At 41.7% G+C, this 25160-nt stretch overlaps 1 protein-coding gene across 4 annotated transcripts in view; it reads right to left on the bottom strand.

Annotated features, from left to right (window-relative positions):
• Nucleotides 1-12282: 12282 nt before the first annotated feature.
• Nucleotides 12283-25160, bottom strand: part of GRAMD4 (GRAM domain containing 4) — a 66056-nt gene continuing 53178 nt past the window's right edge. For 3 of the 4 annotated variants that reach the window (XM_015851874.2, XM_015851893.2, XM_015851900.2), the window contains exons 14-20: nt 24119-24273; nt 21810-21845; nt 20302-20449; nt 19761-19854; nt 18620-18704; nt 16885-16953; nt 12283-16185 (exon numbers count right to left, since the gene is read on the bottom strand). In XM_015851874.2, coding sequence (XP_015707360.2) covers nt 16084-16185; nt 16885-16953; nt 18620-18704; nt 19761-19854; nt 20302-20449; nt 21810-21845; nt 24119-24273 — 689 coding nt within the window. In that variant the 3' untranslated portion in view covers nt 12283-16083. The remainder of the gene's footprint in view (nt 16186-16884; nt 16954-18619; nt 18705-19760; nt 19855-20301; nt 20450-21809; nt 21846-24118; nt 24274-25160) is intronic. The other variant, XM_015851883.2, reaches the window with a different exon arrangement.

Raw genomic sequence — 25160 nt, 5'->3', positions numbered from 1 at the left:
TGGGCTGTTGCCCATACGGGCCTTGGTGGGAGCAGAGTTCAGGTGCAGCCTTATATCCTGTCTCAGTGAAGATTCGAATGTGACAGGATTCAAGATAAAACAAATTTCAGAGGAAGTGACAGGGGGATTGAAATCCAAGTAGGGCATAAATAGACAGGGTTAGCATCATCAAAATGAAATTACTTTCTTCTTATTGTTCTTTACAGACTGCATATTGACCATGTAAGTGAACTGTTTTCTGTAGCGTGTACAATTGACTTCGGGAAACTTCCTTAAATCAAATTGGAAATGTTTTGAGATTTCTCAGGAGAGTGAATGAGAAATAAATAGCAAAGCAGCATTGTGTTGAGGTGTCTAGTCACCAGTCATCATTAGATCTGACAGACAGAACAAGATGTTTAGAAAACTTATTGAATATGGTCTGTTATCTAGCTGTGTTCCGAGCTTTTTATCTGATGCATCTCTGACTTTCTTTGTATAAAAAGGACTCCGTTGCATTTGCAAAAGAAAGGTCTGTTTATCCTAAGGACTTCGTTGTCTACATTACATTGCTTCCGAGCGCTACGCTATTTATTTTATGGCAACATAGTTCTCTGTTTGAATGTTGCTGTGAAAAATTAGGAACACTGCAGTTTGGTGAAGGGCAGACAAAAATCTGCTCGTGTTTATGCTTGAATAAATCTAAAACAACTGTTGACTTCAGTTGCTCATCTAGATACCCTCTGGTGTAACAGGGGAGAAACAGCCACAGGATGCTCATTTTTTTTTTGGATGATGATCATCCCTGCAGGGCTAAGCCTGGGCTCCTCATAGATAATGCGCAAACACTTTGAAGAAGTCCTTGTCCCCCAGCCTGGATCTTCAGTCTTCTCCTGCCCCTGTCTCTGCAGCATTAAAGTGAATGAGGGACTTCAGAAGCCTTTTCCCTGGGTAGGGACTTTCAGGCCATGAAGAAGGCACTTAAGCTTCTTCTGGATAAATTATATTGAATACTTGGCACCCTCTAAGCTTTTCCAGACTTCAAATCATTCTTGCAGCACTTCTCTGAATCCTTTCCAATTTATCAGCATGCTCTTTAAACTGGGGATCCAAGAAGTGGTCAGTTTGTTCCAGTAATGCTCTTGCTAATGCCTCACGGAGTGATAATTTCTCCTCCTGCCTCTCATGAGCACTTTCCTCCTTCACAGCCCAGGACTGCTGCAGCACTTTAGCCACTTGGTTAGACGGGAGCCATTAGCAGTCAGCTATCCACTGTGAAGCCATTTCTTGGCCATTGCTTGCTGAAATACAGTCCCGAGTCCTACCACTGGCACCCGCGTTTTTGTTCCAGCAGACGCATTTCCATCTCCAGCAGTTCAACACAGCATTAAATGCCTCATTATTCAAGCAGGGCCAGACTGCTGGGCAATCTGATAGCAATGAAGAGCTGCCCTTCAGCATCTCGCCCTGTGCCAATGGCAGCCAGCTCCCTCAGGGCACTGCTGCACCCCAGCTGATGTGGACCAGGAGCAGGTAAATCCCAGCAAACACACTCCACACTCCTCTGGGGTGCTGACTCCTAAACACAATTACTTTCCAGGCTCCGTCCGTTAGCAGATTTCCAAAGCCTTTTGATAGGGGTTTGTGTACAGAAATGCTGTTGGTTTTCTTAACAGAACGTCAGATGCTATCCAACAAGATGCCTGACAGTGCAGCGTCTGGCAATACGTTACTTCTATCAGCCCAGCGGAATCTCAAAGCAAAAGCAATATCAGGGTTGACAGAAATACTGCTCTGCTCTCATTTGCCTGTGCATACAAAGCAAAGCAATCAATCTGCAAAACCTGGGCAAATAAGAAAATATATTCAGTTATTTAAATTTTCAAAGAGAAATCTTTAGTTCATCCTCTTCGTGATATTCCTGCAAACAGAAAGGTTTCTCCTCCTTACCGATATGCAGCAACTCCCATCACATCTGAGACAGCTAATTTCACTCTCAAGCCATTTAAAGCAGATGGATTGTAGTCATGCACAAAACTCTCTAATGAATAAGTAAAACTACAGTTACTTATTATATTACATAATAGCCATTTGTAAAGAACTGATCATTGAAGCAGTTGAAGTTTTCAGCTTCTCTTCGCCGTGCTATATTTAATTGCCTTTGTCTGCGGCGGTTTTGTTGTGCATTTACTGCCATCCAGTGCTTCTGTGTGAGATCGCTCTAACCCGCAGCACGGCTGTTAGGCTCGCCTTGCATTCGCCGGCCTCATTAGCAGGAGCAGCGCCACAGGTGTTTTACAGCACTAAGCCTCGCTCCGCTCCGTTGTTGGCACTGCTCGGTGATGCTGCGGTGTCTCGCTGTGCTGACACTTCATAACGATGGGACTCAAGTGGCCCAAACCTGCCCGTAGGGCTCTGCGTGCCCAGCATAGGAGCGGGCTGATAGAGCTGCTGTTTGCAGGTGTTGGAGTGAAAACGTTTCAGGATGAGCACCTTGAAGTACTGTTTGCTTTGGCTTTAAGATGTTAATCTTTATTTTTCCTCCTCTTAATTTCCTACCCAGGATTTGCTTTAGCGCAGCCTGCAAATATTCACACAGCTCTCACACCATGAGCTACTTCTGCTTGGCTGGAAGTGAAAGCTCGGTGCTTGAGAAGCATCCATCTTACATCTTTACCTGGATCGCACGCTCCAATCTGCACACGTTTGTACAACAGCTCAGAGAGCTGAACCAGCAGAGATTTACTCTTTAAACAATACGTATTTTTCCTGTTCTCATGAGTGGTGTTCTAATGAACTGTCCATGTTGGGGCGGGGGTGGGGGGGGAGAGGAAAGGTAATGAAATGTTCTGCTCGTGTGACCAAGTTAGAGTGGCTCAGTGCAGCAGGGGATAAACTGAGGCTTTGGGGCCAGAAAATGTTACTGCTGATCTCCTGAGGAGCTTGGGAGAGCATGAACCAGAGCCAGTGAAGAGCTCGGGGCTGTGAGCTGGGAAGCCAGACTGATCGTGGTCCTCGCCAAGGCACTCAGACCCCGTTTTAGAAGTTCTATAAGCGCTCCTTGATTTGGGAACGTACGAGACCCCTGAAGAACCGTATGTACGCGAACATCCTTGTGTTCTCGGAGTTTACCTATGCCATCTAGTGGTAGTTTCCCTACTGCAACGATATAGTACATCAGCAAGAAATTGCTGAGGAAAATATATATATTAGTATATCTAAACTGAAGTCTGTTTTACCATCAAGTGCCGATTTAAGGAATGAGCTCGCAGGATACAGCACTTGAACACTTTTATTATTATTACTGTGAGAAAGGTCAAGTGCTGAAATTCATTGCTCAGAAGGTTGTGGGATCTCCAGCCTTGGAGTTCCTCAGCCCCAGCTGAATGTGGCCTTGAGCAAACTGCTGTGGTTGATCCTGCTCTCAGCAAGGGTTGGGGCAGATGGTCTCCAGGGGCACCTCCAGCCTCAGCCATCCTGTGATCGTGTGGTACAATGGATGGATTTGTCCTGAAATAAAATGTTATATAGGGACAGGAAAATATTGTACAGCAATTCTAGTCAAAATTGTAGCCAAGCAGTTTAATTGCATTCATGAGTTAATCACTTTTCAAGTTCTGTTAAGATAATGAACCTCTAACAACACAGTAACTCATAATAGCATTCACAAATATCACATAACTTCCAGTGTACTAAAATGTTGAAGTATGTGTGTGGGTATTAGGATAACCCTGCTGTGGGCTGTACATATATTAATGCTAAGCACGTGGTTAGATGAAGAGGAAACCTTTGCCTTTTAACACATACACTGCTGTGGTGTCAATACTCCATACCATTGAGCTAGTTAATAGAGGACCAAGAAAGACTTTGTGAAATGGAAGCAAACTGTGAGGCAGCCCAAAGAAGGGAAAACCTGGCCCAGAAAACACTTCTTGGTACAGCCAAGAAGGTGCACTTTGCTTAGTCGTTGTCTCACATAAGCAGGAGGCTGAGGAGCAGCTGAAAACCATAATCCAGCACTATGTTTTGTGCTACAATGTTTTATTGTGTCTTATTATTTCCTTTTAAAATTGTGTTAATTAAAAAATCTTTGCCTCAGTTAATCTCTGAGGCTTACAGGGTTTCAACTCAACCCTTTGAAAAGTGTTCTTCCTCCTTCACCGCTGCTTCTGATTTTGTGCTTCTTTCAGAGCGGTGAATCAAAGAGAAATTAATCTGATTCAATTTGTGTTGTTGTTTTTTCTAATGGATTCCAATTCCAGATGGTTTTTACACCCTTCAAATGGCTCAAATGGTGACGGCAGGGAAATGCAGATCCGTTTTCACAAGAATAATAACAAAGGAAAACTTGTCCTGAGTATTTCCATCCTTATCTAAAACAAATCAGCAGAAGCACAGAAAAGAGAGCCGAGCTTTGGGAGGGACGGGCTGTGCTTTGGATGCTCTCTTCCAAGGCTTTCATCCCATTCATTTCCTTTGCCTTTATGACGAAGGCTAAGAACTGGAGAGCTATCAATTTGACTTCTCACGGAATAAAAAGCCTTCAGAAGACATTAAAGTCTCCTGTGGAAGGAAACAAGGAGGATTTGAGGGGATTTAGGGCAAATGTCATTTTGTATCAATAACCTCCTAATCTGCTCCAGCCATCCACTGTAATCTTCTAATTCTGAACACGAAAAAAATAACACTTGTCAATGGATGTTTTTAACTACCTCTCCCTGTGTAAAACAAGTATCCCAGATTCATAAAAGAAATGGCTTGATGTAGGGATCTCTGATGGGAGGGAATGGGCTCTTTGTCTTCCTTTTCTTAAATGAAATGTAGAGTTACATCCAATGGTTGGTTCCACAAAGAGTGTTTCCAACCTGGGCCCATGCATGTCTAACACCCAACACCCAGCTCTGAGTCTGGCCCCAGATCATCCTGATTGGAAGCTGTGAGATCTCAGTGAGCTTTAATATTTCTCTGCCCTCAGCTCTGAATGAAAAACATAATTTAAGCATGATTAAAAATGTTAAAACAAAAAGGTAGCGCATGGCTGGAGCACAACCCTCATAAAGGATTGGCTGAGGGAGCTGGAATTGTTCTGTGTGAAGAGGAGGCTCAGGGGAGACCTTATCGCTCTCTACAGCTGCCTGAAGGGAGGTTGTGGCGAGGCAGGGGTTGGCCTCTTCAGTAGGACGATAGGTAATGGCCTCGAGTTGTGCCTGGAGATGGTCAGGTTGGTTATTAGGAACATTTCTTCTCTGAAAGAGTGGTCAGGTGCTGGAATGGGCCCAGTGAGGTAGGGGAGTCACCGTCCCTGGTGGTGGTCAAGAAAAGAAAGAGTGGAGATGTGGAACTGAGGAGGTAGTTTAGCTGGGAAGTACTGGTGGTAGGTGGATGGTTGGATTAAATGACCTTGGAGGTCTTTTCCAACCTTGGTGATTCTATGATATACTGAATGTGTGTTTGCTTTCAAATGGCAGGAGAAGGATGCATTTGTTATTGTATCTCTACAAAGTGGGCAAAGAGAACCTCCACGCCTCTGATACCTTTACAAAACTGCTTGTTGCAATGTGTTTCATTCACCTGTTCCTGGATGCCTGTGCTGTTGGTGCCCCAGCTTAGTATTTCATCGTGACTTAAGTCTGTTATTCAAGCTGTTCAGCTTGTTAAGGATCTGACCTGCCTGTTGTCATGTTTAGCTTCTTCTACAGTCTCTAAGGAGCTCTTTTATTTCTGCTGACTTGAGAGTATTTGCAGGCTGTGGCATTATCCTTCTTGCAATCCATCATATTGAGTTACCGCAGGAGCTCCTCCTCATCTTAGCCAGATTGGTCTGTACTTTTATAAACTCTGCACCAGGTTAATCCCTCTCTGAGCTTCTTTCTGTAAGAATTTCATAGCAGCAGATTTGGAAGAAATCCTGCAAAATATAAGAATATTAATTGGGTCCTACCTACCTCACATGAGAGCAAACTGAAAGTCAGCACAGATTCTGAAGGCAGCTGGAGGAACACATGACAGGTCAATCCATCAAGTAGGAATGCTGTGGCTTCCACCAGCCTCCTTTTTAAAGTAGGGAATTGCTGGCTTCAGCCTTTCAGCTGCTGAATGTGTGCTTAGGGGGCTGACGAGGTCCCACAGAAGCAAATGAGAGAAAGCAAAGCAGGCTGCTGCCTAATGGGCAGTGCCTCCTGAGGGCTGTCGGCTGTGATGTAGCAGAGCTGAAGGCTGGTGCCATGGGGATGCTGGGAGAGGACAGAACAGCCACGTGCCCTCATGGGCTGCAGCTTCAGGGGCATGTGCAAGCTGTAGATGACAGCTTATAGCACTAACACCTAGATGCTTCCAAATTAGACAGCATTTGGGGATAGTTGGTGCTGATGTTTACGCTCAGTTTGCATTAGGACAAAACAACAAATGCTGAAGAACCCGTTTTTCCCCTGAGATGAAATACCTAATTTCTGCTTGGCTGTAGAAAATAAACAACCTGCAGTAGCTCGGAGGCTTAATTATAAGCAGACTATACCTGTGGTAAGAACTGGCAAACATCAACTTTTTAATGGCTTGTGTGAGCACTCAAAGGGAAAGGGAATAAAAAGAACAGGCAGTTTGAGACTGCAGTGTAATGAGAAAAGCAGTTCTGTAGAGCAGCCAGTGTGGGGACTGCAACCTTCTCTGATGGCGCCCTTGGAGATAAACATGACTAATCGAAGCACCAAGTGACCCACGGGATGGAGAATATTACTTTAACGAGGTGTGTTTTATAGAGCTGCTTGATTTTACCACCAGGATACAATGAAGATATCATGAAAAACAGCGTTACTTTGGAGATGGTGGAAACTACACGTATTTCCAACACCGGCTGAAGGGAAGAGGGGCCCAAGCTTCAGTGCCCGCTCTGTGTGAGGAAGGAAATGCTCACCAAAGACTCCCTGGGATGGATTTCAAATAAGCAACACTAAAAGCTGCAGAGTTTAATTCCATTTGAAAGGATTGTTTGCTGCGAGCCTCCTAAGAAAGACCATTGCTCACAAGCAAAGAGACAGCAGTCGGTTGCAGAGCTGAACAGGATCCAGCTGTCCTCGATGCACATTACAATAGAAGAAAAAAGAATAACAAAGTTCTGATACACTTGATCAGCAGAGGAACAGAAATCAGCTCCTGTTGCCTTTTCATCCTTGCCACTAAAGCACATTCCCTGACCCACCCTATGTGTGCGTGGTTCCTGCACGGACCATCCACATGAAAGACCCTTTTTGCTGCTCTGAATCCCCTACCAGAGAAGAGCCCCATTTCACACTAACAGTGGTGCTGTGCTGGCAGCTCCCCTGCAAGCACAGTGCTGCCCACCCTGCTTACTTTCTATGGAGGAGATGTAACAGCAAATTCTTTCAGCTATGTTCATCTGTTAGTCAAAGAGAGGAGGAAGCTGCTTAATTTGGTAACAGGGAGACAGACGTTCCTCACTGAAACATTGCAGGCAACAAATGAGCATTCTGGGGCTTAGGTTTGTTGATAATTCCACGTCTGTCAAAAAGAGAATTCTTCTGGTGCTATGTTTCAAGTGGGAAAAATATACAGTCATGTGCTTAAGTCTTGAGAGAGAAACCTAAGATGTTTGCAAAGACAGATTACAGTGGAAAAATAAAACATATGTGATTTATTACGGACTTTAATCCTTTTTCTTCTTACTTCTAGACAAGCTCATTAGAGAAGAAGTGAATTCTGCAGGAGTTGCCTTCGTTCTCAAGCCTCTGATGAGCAATCAGTGCTGTGCACTGAAGCGTGGACTTTATATGTGTACAGAAATTCACAGTTCAACAAATTCCACCGGTCAGCCCGGAGATGGAATAACAACAGAATTAGATGTGTTATTACAGATAGTGACCCAACACCTTCCTTCTCAGTCTCTGAGTTCACCTTTCCCTTTGGCCGACTCTGAAGTGACAAGCTGAGTCTATCCCCACTCTGTCACTGATATGATGAGATGGATGATGAAATTTCAGCTGGACAAAAACACTACTACTACTACCTATTGTAGGGAAGCTGCTCTAGCAGGGGTTGGACTTGGTGATCTCCTGAGGTCCCTCCCAAGCCCTGCAATTCTGTGTTTTTGTGACAAGATCTTTTCATTTAATATATGGCTACATTGCTATTAGGAATGGGTGGCAGGATGCTGTCTGAGTCTTCAGTTCTTCTTATATCTCAGAACTGCCCTATGCAATGACTCTTGTCAGTAAGAAATACATTTGCTTTATCCACTAAATGTAGATGGGTATCTAAATGAACAGGTAAAGAAATCACTATATTCCGAAGTTCCAAATTCAACATCATCAGAGATTTCCTTTCCCTGACAGTGCAGCGGTGGGGCCGGCTTTCTCACAGAGTATGGCTGATGTCACACCAGTGATGAAGGATGGCATTTTAATTAGTTCAAGGTGGCTTATGCTGCCATAGGAGATCACAGAAGTCCGGTAGCTTTATCATCACAAAGCTCTGAACTGATGCATCTGATAGCAGCACGCATCAAATCTGTTTGCCATTAAAACATTGCCCGTCCACAGAAACTGAAAATAAATCATCCTGTTATTCACTGGACTTTGACCATTCCCTAATCTCATGAAACACACAGAAATAGCTATGCTAATGATGTTGTTATGAATCCCTTTTTCCTACTCATCATTACCATTTTAAAGCTGCTTAAATGGACTAGTAATCACCATAGCAACAAAGCACCAGCCAGGAGGACTACTATCAAGAGAATATGGCATCTCCAAAGGAAACGTGATTATTTTTTTCCAAATATCTTTCTAATGGAAGCTGAGTTTCTTCTGATTCTGAACGTGACAGCAGGCCAGAAAGAAACAAGCAGAAAATACAAACATTCTCATGAGAGCACCAAATATCCCCAAGCATATACTTCTGATTCATTGAAGGAAAGTTTAAGAGGCATAAATAGAGGAGAATTAATATGTCACCAAGGATCTGAAGAATGCGTTGAGGTAAATAACACATTCAGGTAGCAAAAAGGCAGTGGTGTACTTGGGAGAACACATAACTGAGGTCCAGAAGAAGACAGCAGTCTCACTGTACCTCAGATTCCAGGTGGTTTGTTTGGCTTTGCTTTAAAGTTCCTCTTCCTTGTTCTGCTTCCTCCTTCAGCTGTTCTGTACTCACTGGCCTGGGTGCATATGGAATACACGCGGTACAGAGGCCTCCCCGTGGCCTGCCTGCTGCTCCCACCTCACGGCCCATGAGCGTGTGCAGGCTGCTGAGGGGCAGATCTGAAGCAGCACGTACACCCCAAGCTTCTTTCCTTCATTATTGAACACCAGCAGGCAGACTCAGTGTGTTTTTACAGGGCTGTGCTCAAGGTCTGGGGAGAACGTGAGCTGTATCAGTGAGCTGAATGCACCAGGAGAGCTCACAGGAAAACATATTAGGTAAAAACCTCTAGTAAAGTCCTCCCAGGTGCCCACCTGAGCTCTGTTTGGAGCTAAAGACTTCTACAACAGCACATTGCTGGTTAAATATCCCATCCATTGGCCATGTTTCAACAGTGATTTAGCAGAGGGATAGGAGTTTCAGCTCCTCAGCTGCACTGATAGCAAAAGAAAGCACGGACAAGAAGAGTCTCACAAGCCCTGACAAACCTTACACAGCATGATCACAGAATCACAGAAGGGTTGAGGCTGGAAGGGACCTCTGCATCCACTGACCTGGGGCACACGAGGTACCAGGCCTGGGTGCTTCTTCTGCCTAGTATGGGCCACAATCAACTGTCCCACCACCACATCCCCCCTGTCATCACCCAACTGCACAGCTCGTGACGTGCCCTCGGTCAGGCCAGGAGCCTGGCTCTTCTTTCATCAACCAATCTGGTGATGAGCAACCTAAGGAGGCTGTTGAAAATGGTGCTGCTGAAAGCTAGGAGAGAAGCATCTGTCATTAGGGCATTTTTGGTATCGATGGGGAAAAAATTATATATATATATAAATCCTAAAAAGAACAAAAGCTTGCAAATTGCTGAAACAAAGCACTTGTATTTTGATATTCTCTGGCAAAAAGTGGATTATAATGCAGCTGTATCCGCTGTAGAGTAACGTGAAGATTATACGAGGGACCACACGTACAACAGAACTCGAGTCTTCTCCAGACTGTGCTTTGTGGATGCCCTACAACTTTCCCTGCTTGGAACACAACGCCTGAACACCCCTGGGTGAACCTCCCTCTTTGCCTTCTTTTCCCCAGCTCTGAAGTTCTGAGAGCAGGAGCAGGGGAAAAACTGCTGCTTGAAGGTACAGGATGAAAGGCAGAGCTACACTGGCCTGCAAATATTTGCACAATTGGGATTGGCAGCAAGTTGTGCACACAGAAGCTAGCTTTAGTTCACACTGCTTTTCATTACTCTTTAGCACTATAAAGTCAGGGCCAACACTATGATGTTTATCCAATCTGTATGAAAAGGTTACCTCTGAAATCTGACAGACATTGCAGAACGCTCTCAAATGTTAGCAGACCAGGGGAATATTGAGGCAATTTTATATACCAGGTTTGTTACATTCCCCCCAAACTTACCTGAGGCTGCAGTTGCCTGGGCAGCTGTGCCAGCACACCAAGGCCCACTGTGCTGGAAAGAGATGAGTGCAGCACTGCGAAGTGCTCTGCTGGGCTCCTGGAAGACCTTAGGAAGGTCTGTTGAGTCCCAGTGCCCGCATCAGGTAGGTGGGAGGAGACAGGAGATCTCAGCCCTTGTATGAAGACTGCAACATGAGTAAATACTAACTCATGCAGCATATTCCCCATGAAGAAATGTTCGGTGTATGTCGCTGTTAGTTTATTCTTTTACAGACACACCTTTTGCTCAAAGTGAACCTGAATCAGTAAGAACCCTCGGACATAATTCACCTTCAATCTCAGCTAGACTGTAGGGTCCAAGCCACCACTCATTGCTACCAATTACCACTGAAGTGGGGATGATGATTAACTTCTGGTCTATGGGATCTTACCCAGCCATGTGAGATCATCCACTGTCCTTTACAAACTCATTAATACTTGTTCTGCACGATGGAGTTAGAGCTGCACAGAGCAGGTTATGCAGCTCATCCAGTAAATCCTATTATTTCCATGGGCCGCTAAAGGGAGGCTGAGGAAACAAGAGCTGTTCTCAGGAACACTGTCCCTCTCCCTGGCTCCCACGCAGCCTGCAGCCAAAACCAGACATCAAGGCTCCACACGCTCCTTCCACCAGGCTGCAGGCAGCCAGGGCTGAATCCAACCTGTGTGAGCATTGCTGCAGATGCACCTGATCTTGTATGAAAGTATTGAAGGAAAAAAGGCATTAACAGAAGAACAAGAGAGAAGTTCAGTATGGTTTGAGCACTAAAGTATTTAAAATAGAAGCTTAAAAGCACCACTTTATCACCAGACGCATAGCTGTCACCGTGAGAAAACTAAATATAGAAGTAAATGAAACAGTGCGCATTCATGACTGCGGGGTCTGCTGTGGACTGATCTTTTTCAATGGAGCACAACACAAAAAGGAGCATTGTAGGGACAAACAAATACACTCGGATTAGATGACCAGGAAGCTCACTCTTGGTATCATGTTCCTAAGCAGAGACAAAGCCCTGAGTATGCAGTGAAAAGCAGTGCTGTGCAGCCAGCTCCGGTGGCAGACACCGCGGACAAAGAAGCCCTACCATTTATCCCCAGCAGGGTTACAGGTTTCACAGCAGCACAGCCAAAGGCAACCGGCTACCTCCGTGCCTGTGAGACAGAAGACCTGAAGTGACCACAGGTACTAAAAGACAAAGAACAGCCCTCATCAGCTGTACAAGCTTTCCAAGCACACCTCCCACTTACCTGTGAGGCTCTCATCCTTACCCTCCATGCTCACCTGTAGCACAGTCTGCAGCTATTACTTTGTCTAAGAGCTTTCACTGAATCTTGTTCCACATGCCCTCCTTCAGTGGGAGCACCGTACGTTCACCAGTTGCTTTTCCATCCCTTGGGTTAACTACATGATTACAAAGCGACAGATGCTAACGGGTAGAGGAGCCAAAAGCACGGACATGCCCTCCCGTGCACCAGCAGGATGGCGTGGGATACAAGCACAGTTCTGGTGCTTCAAAGGCCGCGAGTCTGCTGTGAAAATACCAACAGGCACCATATTTTGCATCGCTGCCAAGGAATCTGCTGTTGAATTCGCTCTACCAACCAGTGGAGTTTATAAGAAGGTTTAGCACAAAGCATTTATATGTTTATTTAAATAAAAATTATAATTTATACAAGACTTTTTTTTTTTTTTTTTTTAAACAAACAACATTTTCTTAAAAAAACGTACAGGGCAAATCATTTCGTTCTCTTCAGGTTTTTTTCATACAGTAGAAGTCTTTTGTCAAACAAAAGTGACACTGATCATGAGTTATTTACAACTTCAAAATATAGACTCAAACTTCAGACATAAAAATTGTTAACATCCATCATATCTCAATGGTTATTAGTAGAAATTAAACACCTGCCAAAATGTACAGAATTCAATAAAAACCTACCAGTGTTTTTTTCGTACAAGTTTAAGTAGCCAAAAAAAAAAAAAAAGTACATCCTGTCATCTCTTCCACATTGGGTGAAATCCTGTTCTTCTTTGTCTGCAGGAACGACAGTGGGGTTTTGCTGCTGGCTTCCCATGTGATGCTGCTACTTAGAAACAGCTTGTTTGATTCCATCGTGCCTCACAAAAGCCACAGTGTATGGAAAGGCATGATTTCATATTTCAGCTTCTTCTTTTTTTCCTTCTGAATTTAAACGGTCACCAATAAGTAACTGAAGTAGTCAGTTTTCATCTCCCTTTTATTCTTCCTTTAAAAGGGACTCAAACTAACCAGTGCACTTCTACTAAAAGAAGTTAAATCCAACAGCAGCGAACCACATACATCAACAGAAACTGCAAGTATAAACAGCAAACAGAATGACAAGAACATCACTTTCTGCTATTAGAAAGTAACACTTTACATTAAGTGGTACTACCCAGCCTGCTAATGAAGCAAAGCAGGTTACACTGCAAAGTTATGTAGGAATTTAAGGTTAACTTGAGTGTCACTGTACAAATCAAGTATACGCTTACTCACTGTCCCACCCCTGCTGCCCTCCAAACACACGAGGGTGCAGCATAGGAACGAGCACAGCAGTACTCAGAAGTAAACACACTGAGGGTACCTTGGAGCAGCAGTGATGTCCTGTAACGCACAAAGCAGTTACACAGCAGGAACCTGGACAACCTAATGTAAAGTGAACTTTGCAAAATATGTACATACACTTCTGTCCATTATATTACAGCTCCTAACAAAAAAAAAAAATCCAGTCTGTTTTCTACACATTAGAATGAAATGGTGTTGCATTGCAGTTTGCCTTAGGTTTACTGCTTAAGGAATTGCTCGTTTTCCAATTCGCACTGTTAAAACGTGCATTGAATTTGAAAGCCAACACATCAGATTTTGTAAAAAGGTTTTAATTTCTTTGTCCAGAAAGAAAATAAAACTAAGAGTGTATTGTACACGAGGCATCTCAGGCTGGGAGAATGGATCGTGATCTCCTTCCTCCTGCTCTGAAGCCTGGGTATGCTGAACCACCCTGGCACCACAAGCACAGGACCTACAGCTCCTTCAGGAACCAGAATCCCGGACAACCCTATAAACCAGGGTCAACCAGTGATGGGGGGGGGTGAGGGAAGTAACAAGTGTCAGTCAACTCATTTCCTACTGAAACTGCTGTTATGATCAGAGTGAAGGTATAAATTACACTTGAAAAAATGATACAAAAATAAGAAAAAGAGCATGCTCTCTGTAAAAAATATAGTTTTCTGTTTCTTAAAAAAAAAAACAAAACAACAAAAACCCAATAGCTTTAAACACACCCCCAAGGGATTTCTTCCTTAAGACAAAATGAATGAATCTGGTTAAGAATTACATAACATTAAGCAGTTTTAATGCCTATTAGCCACACTCACTGTTCAGGGAAGCTTCTAGAAAGGAAAGTACAAAACAATTACAAAAAGAGTAATTGATTTTAAAGCAGGTCTGAAGGAGAAAATTAAGTTCAAGCAATTTAAACATAAAACCTGTGTATGTCAAGCGAAGAAACCATGAACTGCTAAGCTACATCCATGTTGGATGGCAGCAAAGTGGAATGCCCACCCAGCCTCACTTACATGTTAAGCTTTCAGGTCCTGATGTGCACAAGTGGGCAGCATTAGAAATGCACCCCATTTCCTGGTTACAGAGTCCAAGAGAACTCCAAAATGACATCCCAGCCCTTAAGGATTCTCTCCTGTTCCTGTCCACAGTTCAATCTATCTGTGGTGCTTTACCACCATCAGTGTTTTACTTCACAGCATCCAACCAAATCACAGTATTTGACAGTATTTCTTCATGTCAGGTGCACTTTAGGTTCTTTGCATCACACCTCTTCACAGCCAGACCGAAATAGTTGTGTACAGTTTAACTGCCTCCTTCAGTACTGCTGCATTTAGTTACTTTAAGTAAAAACTGTGCTAAGTGTTAAAGATCCTTTGGTGTTTGGCTCTGCCACTCCTTCATTCTATCTTTTTCACCATATAAAGAAAAACAAAAACCCCTGTTAAAAAAAGATCTGTGAAACTAAGTCTTATTTTTTATATAAGAATTTGCATTTCCATTACTTTTTTGGGGTCCTCCATATAACACCTAGAAACATCACACTACTCAACTCAAAAGACTCAGAGAAGGAACAGACAAACTGGAAGGCTTAGTGTAACTCCTACTGTGCTTCAAGGAAAATGCAAATAGAATTCTAAACCCCTCAGATGGGTGCTATTGTATAGAATATAAAAGCTTTCCATATTAAAATTGAAGGTCAATATGTGCTTTGCTGCCAGAAAGGCCTGAGAGTGTTTAGAGAAGGAGCACAGCCTTCCTGTTTCACCTGGCGATTGGGTTTAACTGTTAGTAAAGTTTAATTGTACAAGTGGAAACACGGTGACACTGCAATACCCCTCAAACGACGTTCTGAGAAGGAAATAGTGCTTTCGGATGCTATCTCATAGTGTTATTATAAAGTAACTCCAGAGAAAAGCCAAATTACAAAACATCCGTGTTGCAGTTCAGTTTAACTACTTCCCACTTCCCAGCACAAAAAGCCCGCGAGTCTTTTATGCAATAACATACGAACACCTTGTACATACAACATGTACAACAGTTAAGCCCTTCTAAGACAAGTATCTACAGAAATACAAATATAAGATGCCTAACATTTTAGGAACAACGTTTTGATGCCCTCTTTTATAAAAAGTATCCGCCTGCCTTCCTTCCTTTTACTTTACTTAATCAGGAAAGGAAGATATAGCTAGAAACGTTTTCCTTCAATTCACTGTACAAACAATCTCTGTATGCAGAAAAAACTGATTCTAAACCAACTCGTAAATAACCTTCTTTGATGCAAGATTTAGCAAGCAGGAGTTATTTTAAGTGCAGTTACAAACGTGGAAATACTAAGATGATGGTAATACTTCCTCGGTGTTGCCACCGGTTTTAATATAGAACCCAATTGAGAACTTAAAGCTGAAGAAACAGACTTCGGGATATTGCAGTCGTCACTCTCACATCTTGGGGGAAAAATAACCGAGATAACGGGTCCGACGTATCCCCAGTGATACAAGTGCGGTTAAAAGGGATCAGTCTGCTTCGGTCCATTATGCAGTCGCTTCTCCTAGTGTCTTTCGAGCTACTCACATCAGTAAATAAACATTAAAAGTGCTTAATGTACAAGGCTAATAGTGATGATAGCACTTCCACTGTTTTGCTTCATTTTGGTTTTGTGGTGTTTTTTTGTTTGTTTTTTTTGTTTTGTTTTTTTGTGGTTTTTTTTACAATATTTTTTTTTTGTTTTTTTTTTTACAAAAACCTTAAAAACAAACATGAAGGCATATATAAAATACACTTGATTTATGTAACAGATAGAATATAAACCACCAGACAAGAAAAATTATTGCAAAATAGATGAGGATGTTCTTTTTTTTTTTCTTTTTTTTTCACTACCAAATTGTAAAATAAGAAAGTTTCCTTTAGGTTTGCTAAGATACTAGCTCTCACTGTTCGATGATGCAGAGGTTATTTTCACATACTGGTTGAAAATGGTCTCAAACGCTTCATCTCTGTGTACCATAGCACCAAACACCAAAGGCTAAACGACAGGAAAAGAAAGAAAAGATCGTGTCAGTCTGGAAGAAGAAAACACTTCCTTTAGGAATGGTTGTGGCTGTATCATTTGGAGCAGGGCTGTGCTCAAAGCACATTAATAAAGAGTAAGAATCCTTTTCTCTACTAAATCCTTGGATATGTGCCCAAGTTTCTAATGTCTGCGTTTCCATCTCCACCTTGTTCTTATAAAACAACCACAGAGAACAGGCAATCGAGGGCATTTTATCTCATTCATCAAGTGCATGGAGTTCTCCTCATGATACTTAGATGTTTAATACAATAAGGTTTAAACAGGAAAACTGAATCTGAGGGTCAGGCCCTTCCACCCCAAAACGTGCCATACAGCAGACCATTCCTCACCCAAAGATACTGTCAAGCCACAACTTTTATTCTCAGACTGCTGCACTGCATAGCACCCCTTACACTCTCAAAGGATGCTGACAGAACAGTCAACTGAGGTAATGAAAGTCAGATGCAGTAAAACAGGCTGAATGTTTAATTCATTAAAATTCTGAAAGAAACATGTTGAATTATGTACAAGTGAATGAGAGAAAAAAGTAAAACACCAGCAAGAGGAAAAAGAAGAGAAAAAAAAACAAACTTTTTGCTGCAGCTTGCCAGAGAAAGATATCAAAAAGGGCATGAAGTCAAACAGATAATAGAGATAGAGCCAGCTACTTACTTTTTGTGTAGATGGTGTTGATACAGCAATACCCATCCCTGATCCCGGGAGAACGGAGAGCACTTTATACTGAAAGAGCAAGCACAGACCTAAGGCACCTTGTATGTACTGAACAACTGTAAGAAGTGCTGAGGAGGTTATGCAATTCATCAGAGGTAGATCCTTCCAGCTACAGCTAATAGGCCTGTATTAAAATCCACACAGGCCAGATACTCCTCGCTGACCCTGAAGTTAACCAGCACAGCACTGGTCACACTGTAAGCACCTGCCCCACAGTCTGTTGACAGCCCACCCCAGTGGTCCCCAGCCCAGCACTGCTACTGGGGGCTGTCCCAGCTGCCCCTGCCAGGTTCCAGTCAGCAGCTCCATACTAAGGGACACCAGTGGTCACTAACCAGGCATGCACCCAGCTCTTCTGCAGTACATCAGTGTGCATGTGTGTGCATATATATTGTTTATGTACATATACGTGCATAAATATAAGCAGGCAAGAGAGGTGTGCATGTGCATAGAGTTTAAAGGTTTCCCTAGAACTAATATTTGTTGATACTTTAAAGGAGCAGGACCAAAAAAAGCCTTATTTTCAGAATTAAATAGATGTACAGTTGGGCTTTTTAAAGAAAGTCTGCCAGGCTAAGCAGAAATGCTGCTGGCTGAACTAGAGAATATCCTAAATATAGAAGGAGCCCGAGCCTGTCCTGTTTTCACCCACCCACAAATAAAATGAGGCCCACTGTACTTTTATGTCTGGCTGCACAATCTCTGTCTTATCTTCATCAAGAAGCTACACAGATACAAAAGGACTTTTATGGCAGTAAAGACCAACTAAACAACAAGCCAGTGCTGCTTCAAGTACGGTGTTTAAAATACATCAGTATGAATTATTAATTTCAGTGAGACTGTTTGAGCTGAGCTCAAGTCATCTCCTTTATAGACATGTGATGTAAATAGAAAGAATTTGTTTGCGAATCTGGAGGTACCCAAACAACAGACACCAGACTGACTTATTTCTTTGTGGGTTATAACCTATGGCTCTCGTGGCCACAAGATATAGCAGAAAGTAGGAGTGTCTGTATTTAAGAGTAAGACAATTTAAAAGAGGTAACAAGAAGTGATACTAAACACCGTACAGCGTGATGCTAGGCATAGAATGAAGCCACTGGTGACAGCAGGCTCAATCAGAAGATTACATTGTACTTGCCAGGCTTCTAACCATCCACTTTTCACTCTCAAAGTGATGGATTCCATCTAGACAAAATTCCAGTCTGATTCAGTAATGCTACTCTAATGCTTTATCCTTCTTCACTGACCGTAATCCCTCTTCCCTCCAAGGCATCTACATTTAAGATGGTGCACCTTCTGACATCAACACTCAAATCTAAGTTAATGTCACACGATTCTTGCTAACAAAAAAATCTTCTTAAAGACTACGCAGATCCAGTCAATAGGGGAGCTTAGAAACAACATAATTTTAATTCAAAAATATTTCAGGAGTGTACGAGTTTTGTAAACATTTATGCTCCCAGTGAGTCTGTGTGTGGTTAATCTAAATGGCTGAACAAGTGTTTCTGAAGAGTATTCTTGATCAAAGAACTGCCTCAGTTATATAAACAATCGATGTCAGGCTTCCCCTCCTCCCCGAAAATCCCAAACCACCATAAGCAGAAAATCAAGACATAATTAATTGAACAGAAAATCAACATTCTTCTCTATGTGCAACTCAAAACAGACATACCTTCTGAATATCTGTTATATCCGTTAGCTTTATAACTTTATTTCTTTTAGATGAGCCTGATTTGGAGCTCTCAAAGCACAAGTAACTGAAGACAAGAAAAGAAAATGCTCATTTTGATAGAGTATTCTAAAACAAAGCCCACTGAAAATGCAGTTCAATTAATTCAGTTACAACTTCCGACTTAGAACAAACACACATGAAATATAGCAACTGGCCAACACGTTGGAAAGCCAGGAACATACAGCAAGTACAGACCAAAAAAATACTGTTTTTATATGACTGCACTTAATGTGTAAACCCAACAAGCACGTTAAAAATACAGGAAGCAAGTAAAGACTTAAACAGTTGAAATACTATATCTCAAAAAGCTTGTAAGTCTTTTACCCTCCCCTACAACAGGACTAATGGAAAATTACTGAGTTAATTTTATGTAATTGTGACACAGACAAAAGCTCAGATTTTTAAATGCTACAGATTCCAAACAGTCGCTGTCACTGGGTGACGCTGCATACAGATTAGCTTTACTTCCATTCATAACACTCCAAAGGAATTTCAGTGCAAGAGCCAAACGGTAGTGATACTCATTTCGGCACAGAGGAGGAAGAAAAAGAAATTAAAAACGAGAAGAAAAAACAGCAACAAAAAACCCCCAATTACTAGTTTTGAAACCAAGGCTTGTGTTTCTTTGGTTTGTTGGTTTTGTTGCACATTGCTTCAAGGAAGTTACGCATTCTTTAAAAAGGAAACCTAAGAGTAATTCTCAAGTAACTGTTAATCACAGCTCCCAAAATACAACTGGCTTTTAAGTTTCTTTCCTTTTTTTTTAGCATACTCACACAGAGAGTGTATGTTATCCTTATCACGGATTGCAACTACTAACAACTGACTATAGAGCTATTCTCCATTCCCATCCAAGCCTTCCCAAGACAAAACCATGCTTGTTAAGCTTTACTACACCCCAGATTTAGATCTCGCTCTCCTACCATGCTTTGGGGTTTTAAAGCACCATGAAAAGGCACTTTATATCCACTTATAAGAAGAGTGTTGTTTCAAAATACTGTCAAAGGATCACTCTCAGATTCATTTTTTTAATGTCTGTTGCATTTCCCTCCTCAGAAACGTGTCAAATTTAAAGACTCACTTTTCTGTGACGTAAAGAATTCCGTTTCTGATGTAGTCTGTAGGCATCTTCCTATCTCTGTTGATCAAGCAACATCGCCAGCCATTTTCACACACTAAACAGAAAAAAAAAATCATAGGAAGACATCTTACTTCAGGGAAGAGAGAAACAACAACGGCCTTACAAAAGGGCAGAACTAAAAATTCAACTTTAGATACCGAAAACAAGAATTGCTTACAAAGCAAAACTGAAAGAAGGCGCTCCTAGGCATTATAACATCTGTTCTAACACTGGTCTAAAAAAAAAAAAAGTTAAAAACAAAGAACCAACCCACAAACACGATTATTGACTTTAACAATTGCACTACAACAAAAGACATGACGCGCTGTTGATTCTTGCAAACAATTGTAAAGACGTGGAATGAAAGAGACCACCACTATTCATTCTAATTTAAAGCAGGTATTTTAAATCAAAAGCTTCTATTTGTACATTACACAGAGGGAGAATTCAGCTTCAAGCCATCCTTGGCTTTTCAGAACGTATTCCATGAATGCTGCAATACCTGCCAAAGGACGCTCATTTTCTGACAGGTTGAAAACTTCATGGAAATTCCCCCTCTTGGTGGTATGGAAGCGACTCGTGTCTTCATCTTTATTTATTCCAGTTGGAGCATTTGAGCCCACGTAACTTCTGGAAGCTGCTGTTTGAAGCTGAAAAAGAAAGAAACATATTCCAAAATATTAACTTCAACATTTTAGAACTGTGCTTTCAAAAGCCTGGCTAACTATTCTTCCTTGAGGAAAGGCAGGACAACAATTTTCATTAACTACTGCAATGAAGTTGTTGCTGCAGCACTATACTACTTCTCTATCACAAGGCTGCAAGGTTCTACCTGAAGACAGCCTTGCAAAGTGCTACACTTTGGAGGGCAGCGTTTACAGAGGTGAAAGTACATGGTGCTAGATATTCCTGTCTTAAAATATCATTTCTACGCAGTAAGGGGTATATCTGATTAGATACAGCTAGGCCACTGCACACAACTCCAAATTACTGTGCTACTGGGACTAATAATAAGTTAACATGTTATCGCTATTTAGCTCGTCTTCAAGAGACAGGTCAAGATATTTTCGTACAAACTAAGTTTACAAAGAAGGAAAGAGCAAACAAAGAGAAAGTCACACAAAACTGCAGAAGCTCATTAGGAATACAAATGCTAAAATTGAAAGGGAGTTTTCCACGCTACGATCCGTACCTTTTCATGCCCTGACAGCTAGCAGGAAAAGAAACAAACAACACAAAATGTGACAGTGACAAAAGAAAAAGGTGAAGTCTATATAACAGCATAATAGATAGAATAAAACATGAAGTGAGTGAAGCTGAGAGACCTTGCTCACATACCAAAAGACTACACACGAAGAATGCAATTAAAAATGAGAGTTAGCAGTGGTTAGAGCACACCAGTTCAATTTATTCAGGTTGTGTTAGAGTCATTGATCTTTGCTTTCCTTTGAAGCTGCACTGAATTCCGAGCGTTGACATGTGAAATAAAACTAGAATGGTAGTCAGTATCCTTGGGAGGGGGGTGGAGTGGGTGAGAAGTAGCACGGAGCTCTTAAAGTTGAATTACTACAGTAAAATCCTCTTTTCAGCAGGGCTCCTGAAGCACTGGAGCCCTAACAAAACAGCCTTGCTCCTGGAAGGACAGCAGGCAGCTATTTTCCAAAAGCTCGCCTCCATTTGCTTCGTTCATCTTGGTAGCGTAGCACACAATTCTAAAGGCTGGTTTTTGTCACAAAAGCAGTGCCAGCTCCGTTCTTAGTCCTACTGTACACATGCAGTTAAACAACTGGCAAAGTGACAGCGTGCAAGCCTGGGACTAAGCCCTTCTCCTGCAGCAGCCCAATGCCATGGGAAGCTGACTAGCCTCAGCTGCTTTCTGAGTTTCAGTTGGCAGCACTCGACACTTCACAGGATTTAGCTCTAACAAAAGCAAATGAAAAGTGTGCATTGCAATCACCGACTATAAAATCAGACTTGACAAAACAGTTATGCACAACAGAGGGTATTTACCATCCAGCTTTTAGGGTAACCGTAATACAACGATGCCTCAGGGGAAAAGAATAAAGAAAGTTGAGATTGAAAGCAAACGGTTGACAATAATTGTACTATTGCTTCAGTTACTGCCCTTCTGCTGTGCCCTTAGCAATGATTAAGCCCCTGCAAACCAAGGAAAATAATAGCTTCTCCAATTCTTTCTTTGTGAGTAAAGACCAGATGAAATTCTGGAAGGCTTTCTTAGACAAGTTATTTGGCTCTAAACTTGTGTAACTAGGTGAAGCTCCATGGCCTGAGACATACAACAGGTCAGGAAAAGAGACCTAATGCTTCTTGTTCTGACATAAAGATTATCCCTGCTCTGTGCTGCACAGCTTCCCACCTAACAATTGCATAGAGGAAAAAAAAAGGGGAGCCAAGATTCAATGCCGTATTCCACTCTGAGGCTGGAGATATGGGAAGTTCTGCCCTTTCCTTGCATCCTCCCTAAAACAGACACATGTTTCCACTACCCTTAAAGCAAGCAGCTCATTTAAGTATAACCTCTCCGGCTATGAGGCGATGAGACAATGAAGGATCCTTTACTAAAAGAGGAACACCACACACAGTTTTGATAAGCTTAAATGTAACTGGAAGGTGTTAGATTTGTAATGCTGGAGGAATCCTGCCTGGCTGGAATTGTCACCAACAATCTGGAAGCAGGCAAACAGTATTCCTTGCTGGCTCCACTTGATCTGTCATCAGCTTTTGACATACAACCTGTACCTGTCAGATACTGCTATCAAGATTATTCTCAGAGGACATGGGGTCAGGGTGGTACAGTTAATGAATATTGCATGGTGTCTAAGTTTACTGTGTCTTGTACACCATTTAACGATAACAAGCCAAGGCAAATGCACATATCCTGTAATACACGCTTTTGTGCTTTTCCTTTTGTATGAAAAAAAAAAAAAAAAAGATAGGAAAAACCACGACTATTTTTCTACAATTTTCCCAGAAATCTCCCAAGGGATGAGAAAGTTTGCCTAACATTAATGAAATTATCGAGATCAAGTTGATGCTTTTAAAGACATTCTGAGGAAGAGAATGCAGTCCTGCATGAACTTTCCAGGGTGAAAAACCAACTCTGTAAAGTCAGTCACAAAACCCTGGTCAACTTGTCAAAACTTAAGCCGTAAAGGAGAAGCAGAAGGGACAGTTATTCTTTAAGTTTATGGATTCAGATTCAGCAGCTTAGAGCCTTTCCATCCCTAAGGTAGATTACACAGTCCTCAGAGTAAGTGAATGATAACCTGTAAGCTCTAGGAATACAGGAAGTTTTAAGTACGACTTTTGCAAGCGACAGGAATAGCAGCTACAGATGACAGAATGTACAGCTCTGCATAACCTCTTGTTCATTTCTCTCATCCGACAGAGGATACAAACAAAAGATTCAACTTCAGTCAGATTTTCTCTCTCTTCTACTTTCCTCTGAAAAACTCAACTTTATGTTGCACTTATCATTTTGCCACCTTCTATTCAGCCTCCCCCAGGCCCAGACTTCTTCCTGACAGATTAACCACAGGTTCAAGCTTATCCCTTTTTCTCCCCATTTGCACGTCCAGCCCGTGTTACTGCTGTTTCACATTTTAGCCAGGGAGTTTATGAGAGTACTCGGAAACCCCATGGTGCAATTTCTGTAGTAAAGAGGCATTAAGACAACACTAAAATGGGATTAGACTAGAGTCTATGAGACTTTAGCAAAAGAAAGTTACTGCTAAGGGTACCAACACAGGGAAAAATCATTTGTCATCACTATGGCTGTCTAATACAAATAACTTTTAGCCATAATATCTATATCTATAAACTACTTGACTAATTCTATAAATATTTATCCCATTAGCAAGCTACATATACAATCTTTTGTTCCTGTTCTTCATGCAAGCAGCCAAATCTCAACTAAAAAATAGCTGAGAACAGAGAAAAGGCAATTCAAGACTGAATTCTGACTATTAAAAAAATATCACACAGCATGTATGTTACAGAAATTGTAATGGAAATGAATATGGATGGCAGCATTTTAGTGCAGTTACTTTCATATGATTTCCATTATTTTTGTGCACGCACACTTTGATCCTGAAATAATTTCTTACACGAAACAAAGTCAATATGAAAACACTATGAATCTTGAAAATAATTATAAAAATTGAACTAATAATGATTGTTAAGGTTTAATTAATCTTCCCTTTAATTGTGCTCTAGCCACTGGGGAAAAGTGGAAGGGAGAAAGGTGTCTGATTTTAAGATGTTGGGGACAGAGGAACAAAATGATTTATTTTCCTTACTCGTCTTGACACCGTAGCATTAGATCTTTCTTTGAGTTGAGGATCTGTTGGGAGACTTGTCCAGATGATATAAGGAGTATCATACTTAGCTCTTAGTCTGGGGCATCGTTTGAAGATGAAATCAATAAGGAAAAACTTGATTCCAGCATAGAGTCCTGAAAAAAATAAATCACTATGGTATGCACTTGAAAGGGCACCGACAATATCACAGTTTTGACCATGCTTTCACAAGTTCATGAAGGAAACCAAATAATTTAAGTATCTTCATTTGCGGCATTAAACCATTCCTTGGTTCTACTTGGAGTCTTACAAAGGCAGGAAAGCCTTTTTTCCCTTCCTCACCCACAGATCTCTCTCTTTCCCAGGTTCTATCAAACACAAATTATCTTACTATATAGAAGAGCACTAAAATAATTCAAACATACAAAGTTTATTACCAGAAACATCTTGAAAACATAATTCCAGAACAGAAAACATGTCAGAGCACTAAGCTCTGCTGTTCCTTGCAAGAATTTATACGGCAACAGAGGGCTCTCATGTACTGCATTAAACTCTATCCTCCAGTTCAGCACATCTTATCTCACAGAAGGTACTCCCCTGCATTCTAACAGATTAAAAGGGGCTTGAAATACTCTCTTAAGACTTAAGTGAATGAAATTCAGATTTCTTAAGAGTCAGAGTAATAAAATAATACCTTACACTTGTAATTCAATAGCTATATCAAGCAAATCCATGTATATGTTTAGGTTAACAGGGTTTGAAGGTTTGATATTCAGGTCCACTGCAGCTAATACTCATTTGACCATCTCGTTACCACAAGAAAAAAAAAAACATAAAACCAAAAATGCTGTCTCACACGGCAACATCCTCCTATCTTTTTATTTTCATACGCTTTTCCCCACCCTACCATCCTCTGTGTACATGCTTCACGTACAAGGAAGGACATGCAAAAAACCTGAAATATAGGACTTCTTGGAAGCCTTGGAGCTGACAGTCTGAAGATCTCTGCTAAAAGCTCATCATAAACCTCCCCACTTCAAGG

This window comes from Coturnix japonica, chromosome 1, assembly GCF_001577835.2.
Source record: "Coturnix japonica isolate 7356 chromosome 1, Coturnix japonica 2.1, whole genome shotgun sequence".
Taxonomy (NCBI): domain Eukaryota; kingdom Metazoa; phylum Chordata; class Aves; order Galliformes; family Phasianidae; genus Coturnix; species Coturnix japonica.
The sequence above is the reverse complement of the archived record's forward strand: the minus strand, read 5'-3'. Positions and strand labels throughout refer to the sequence as shown.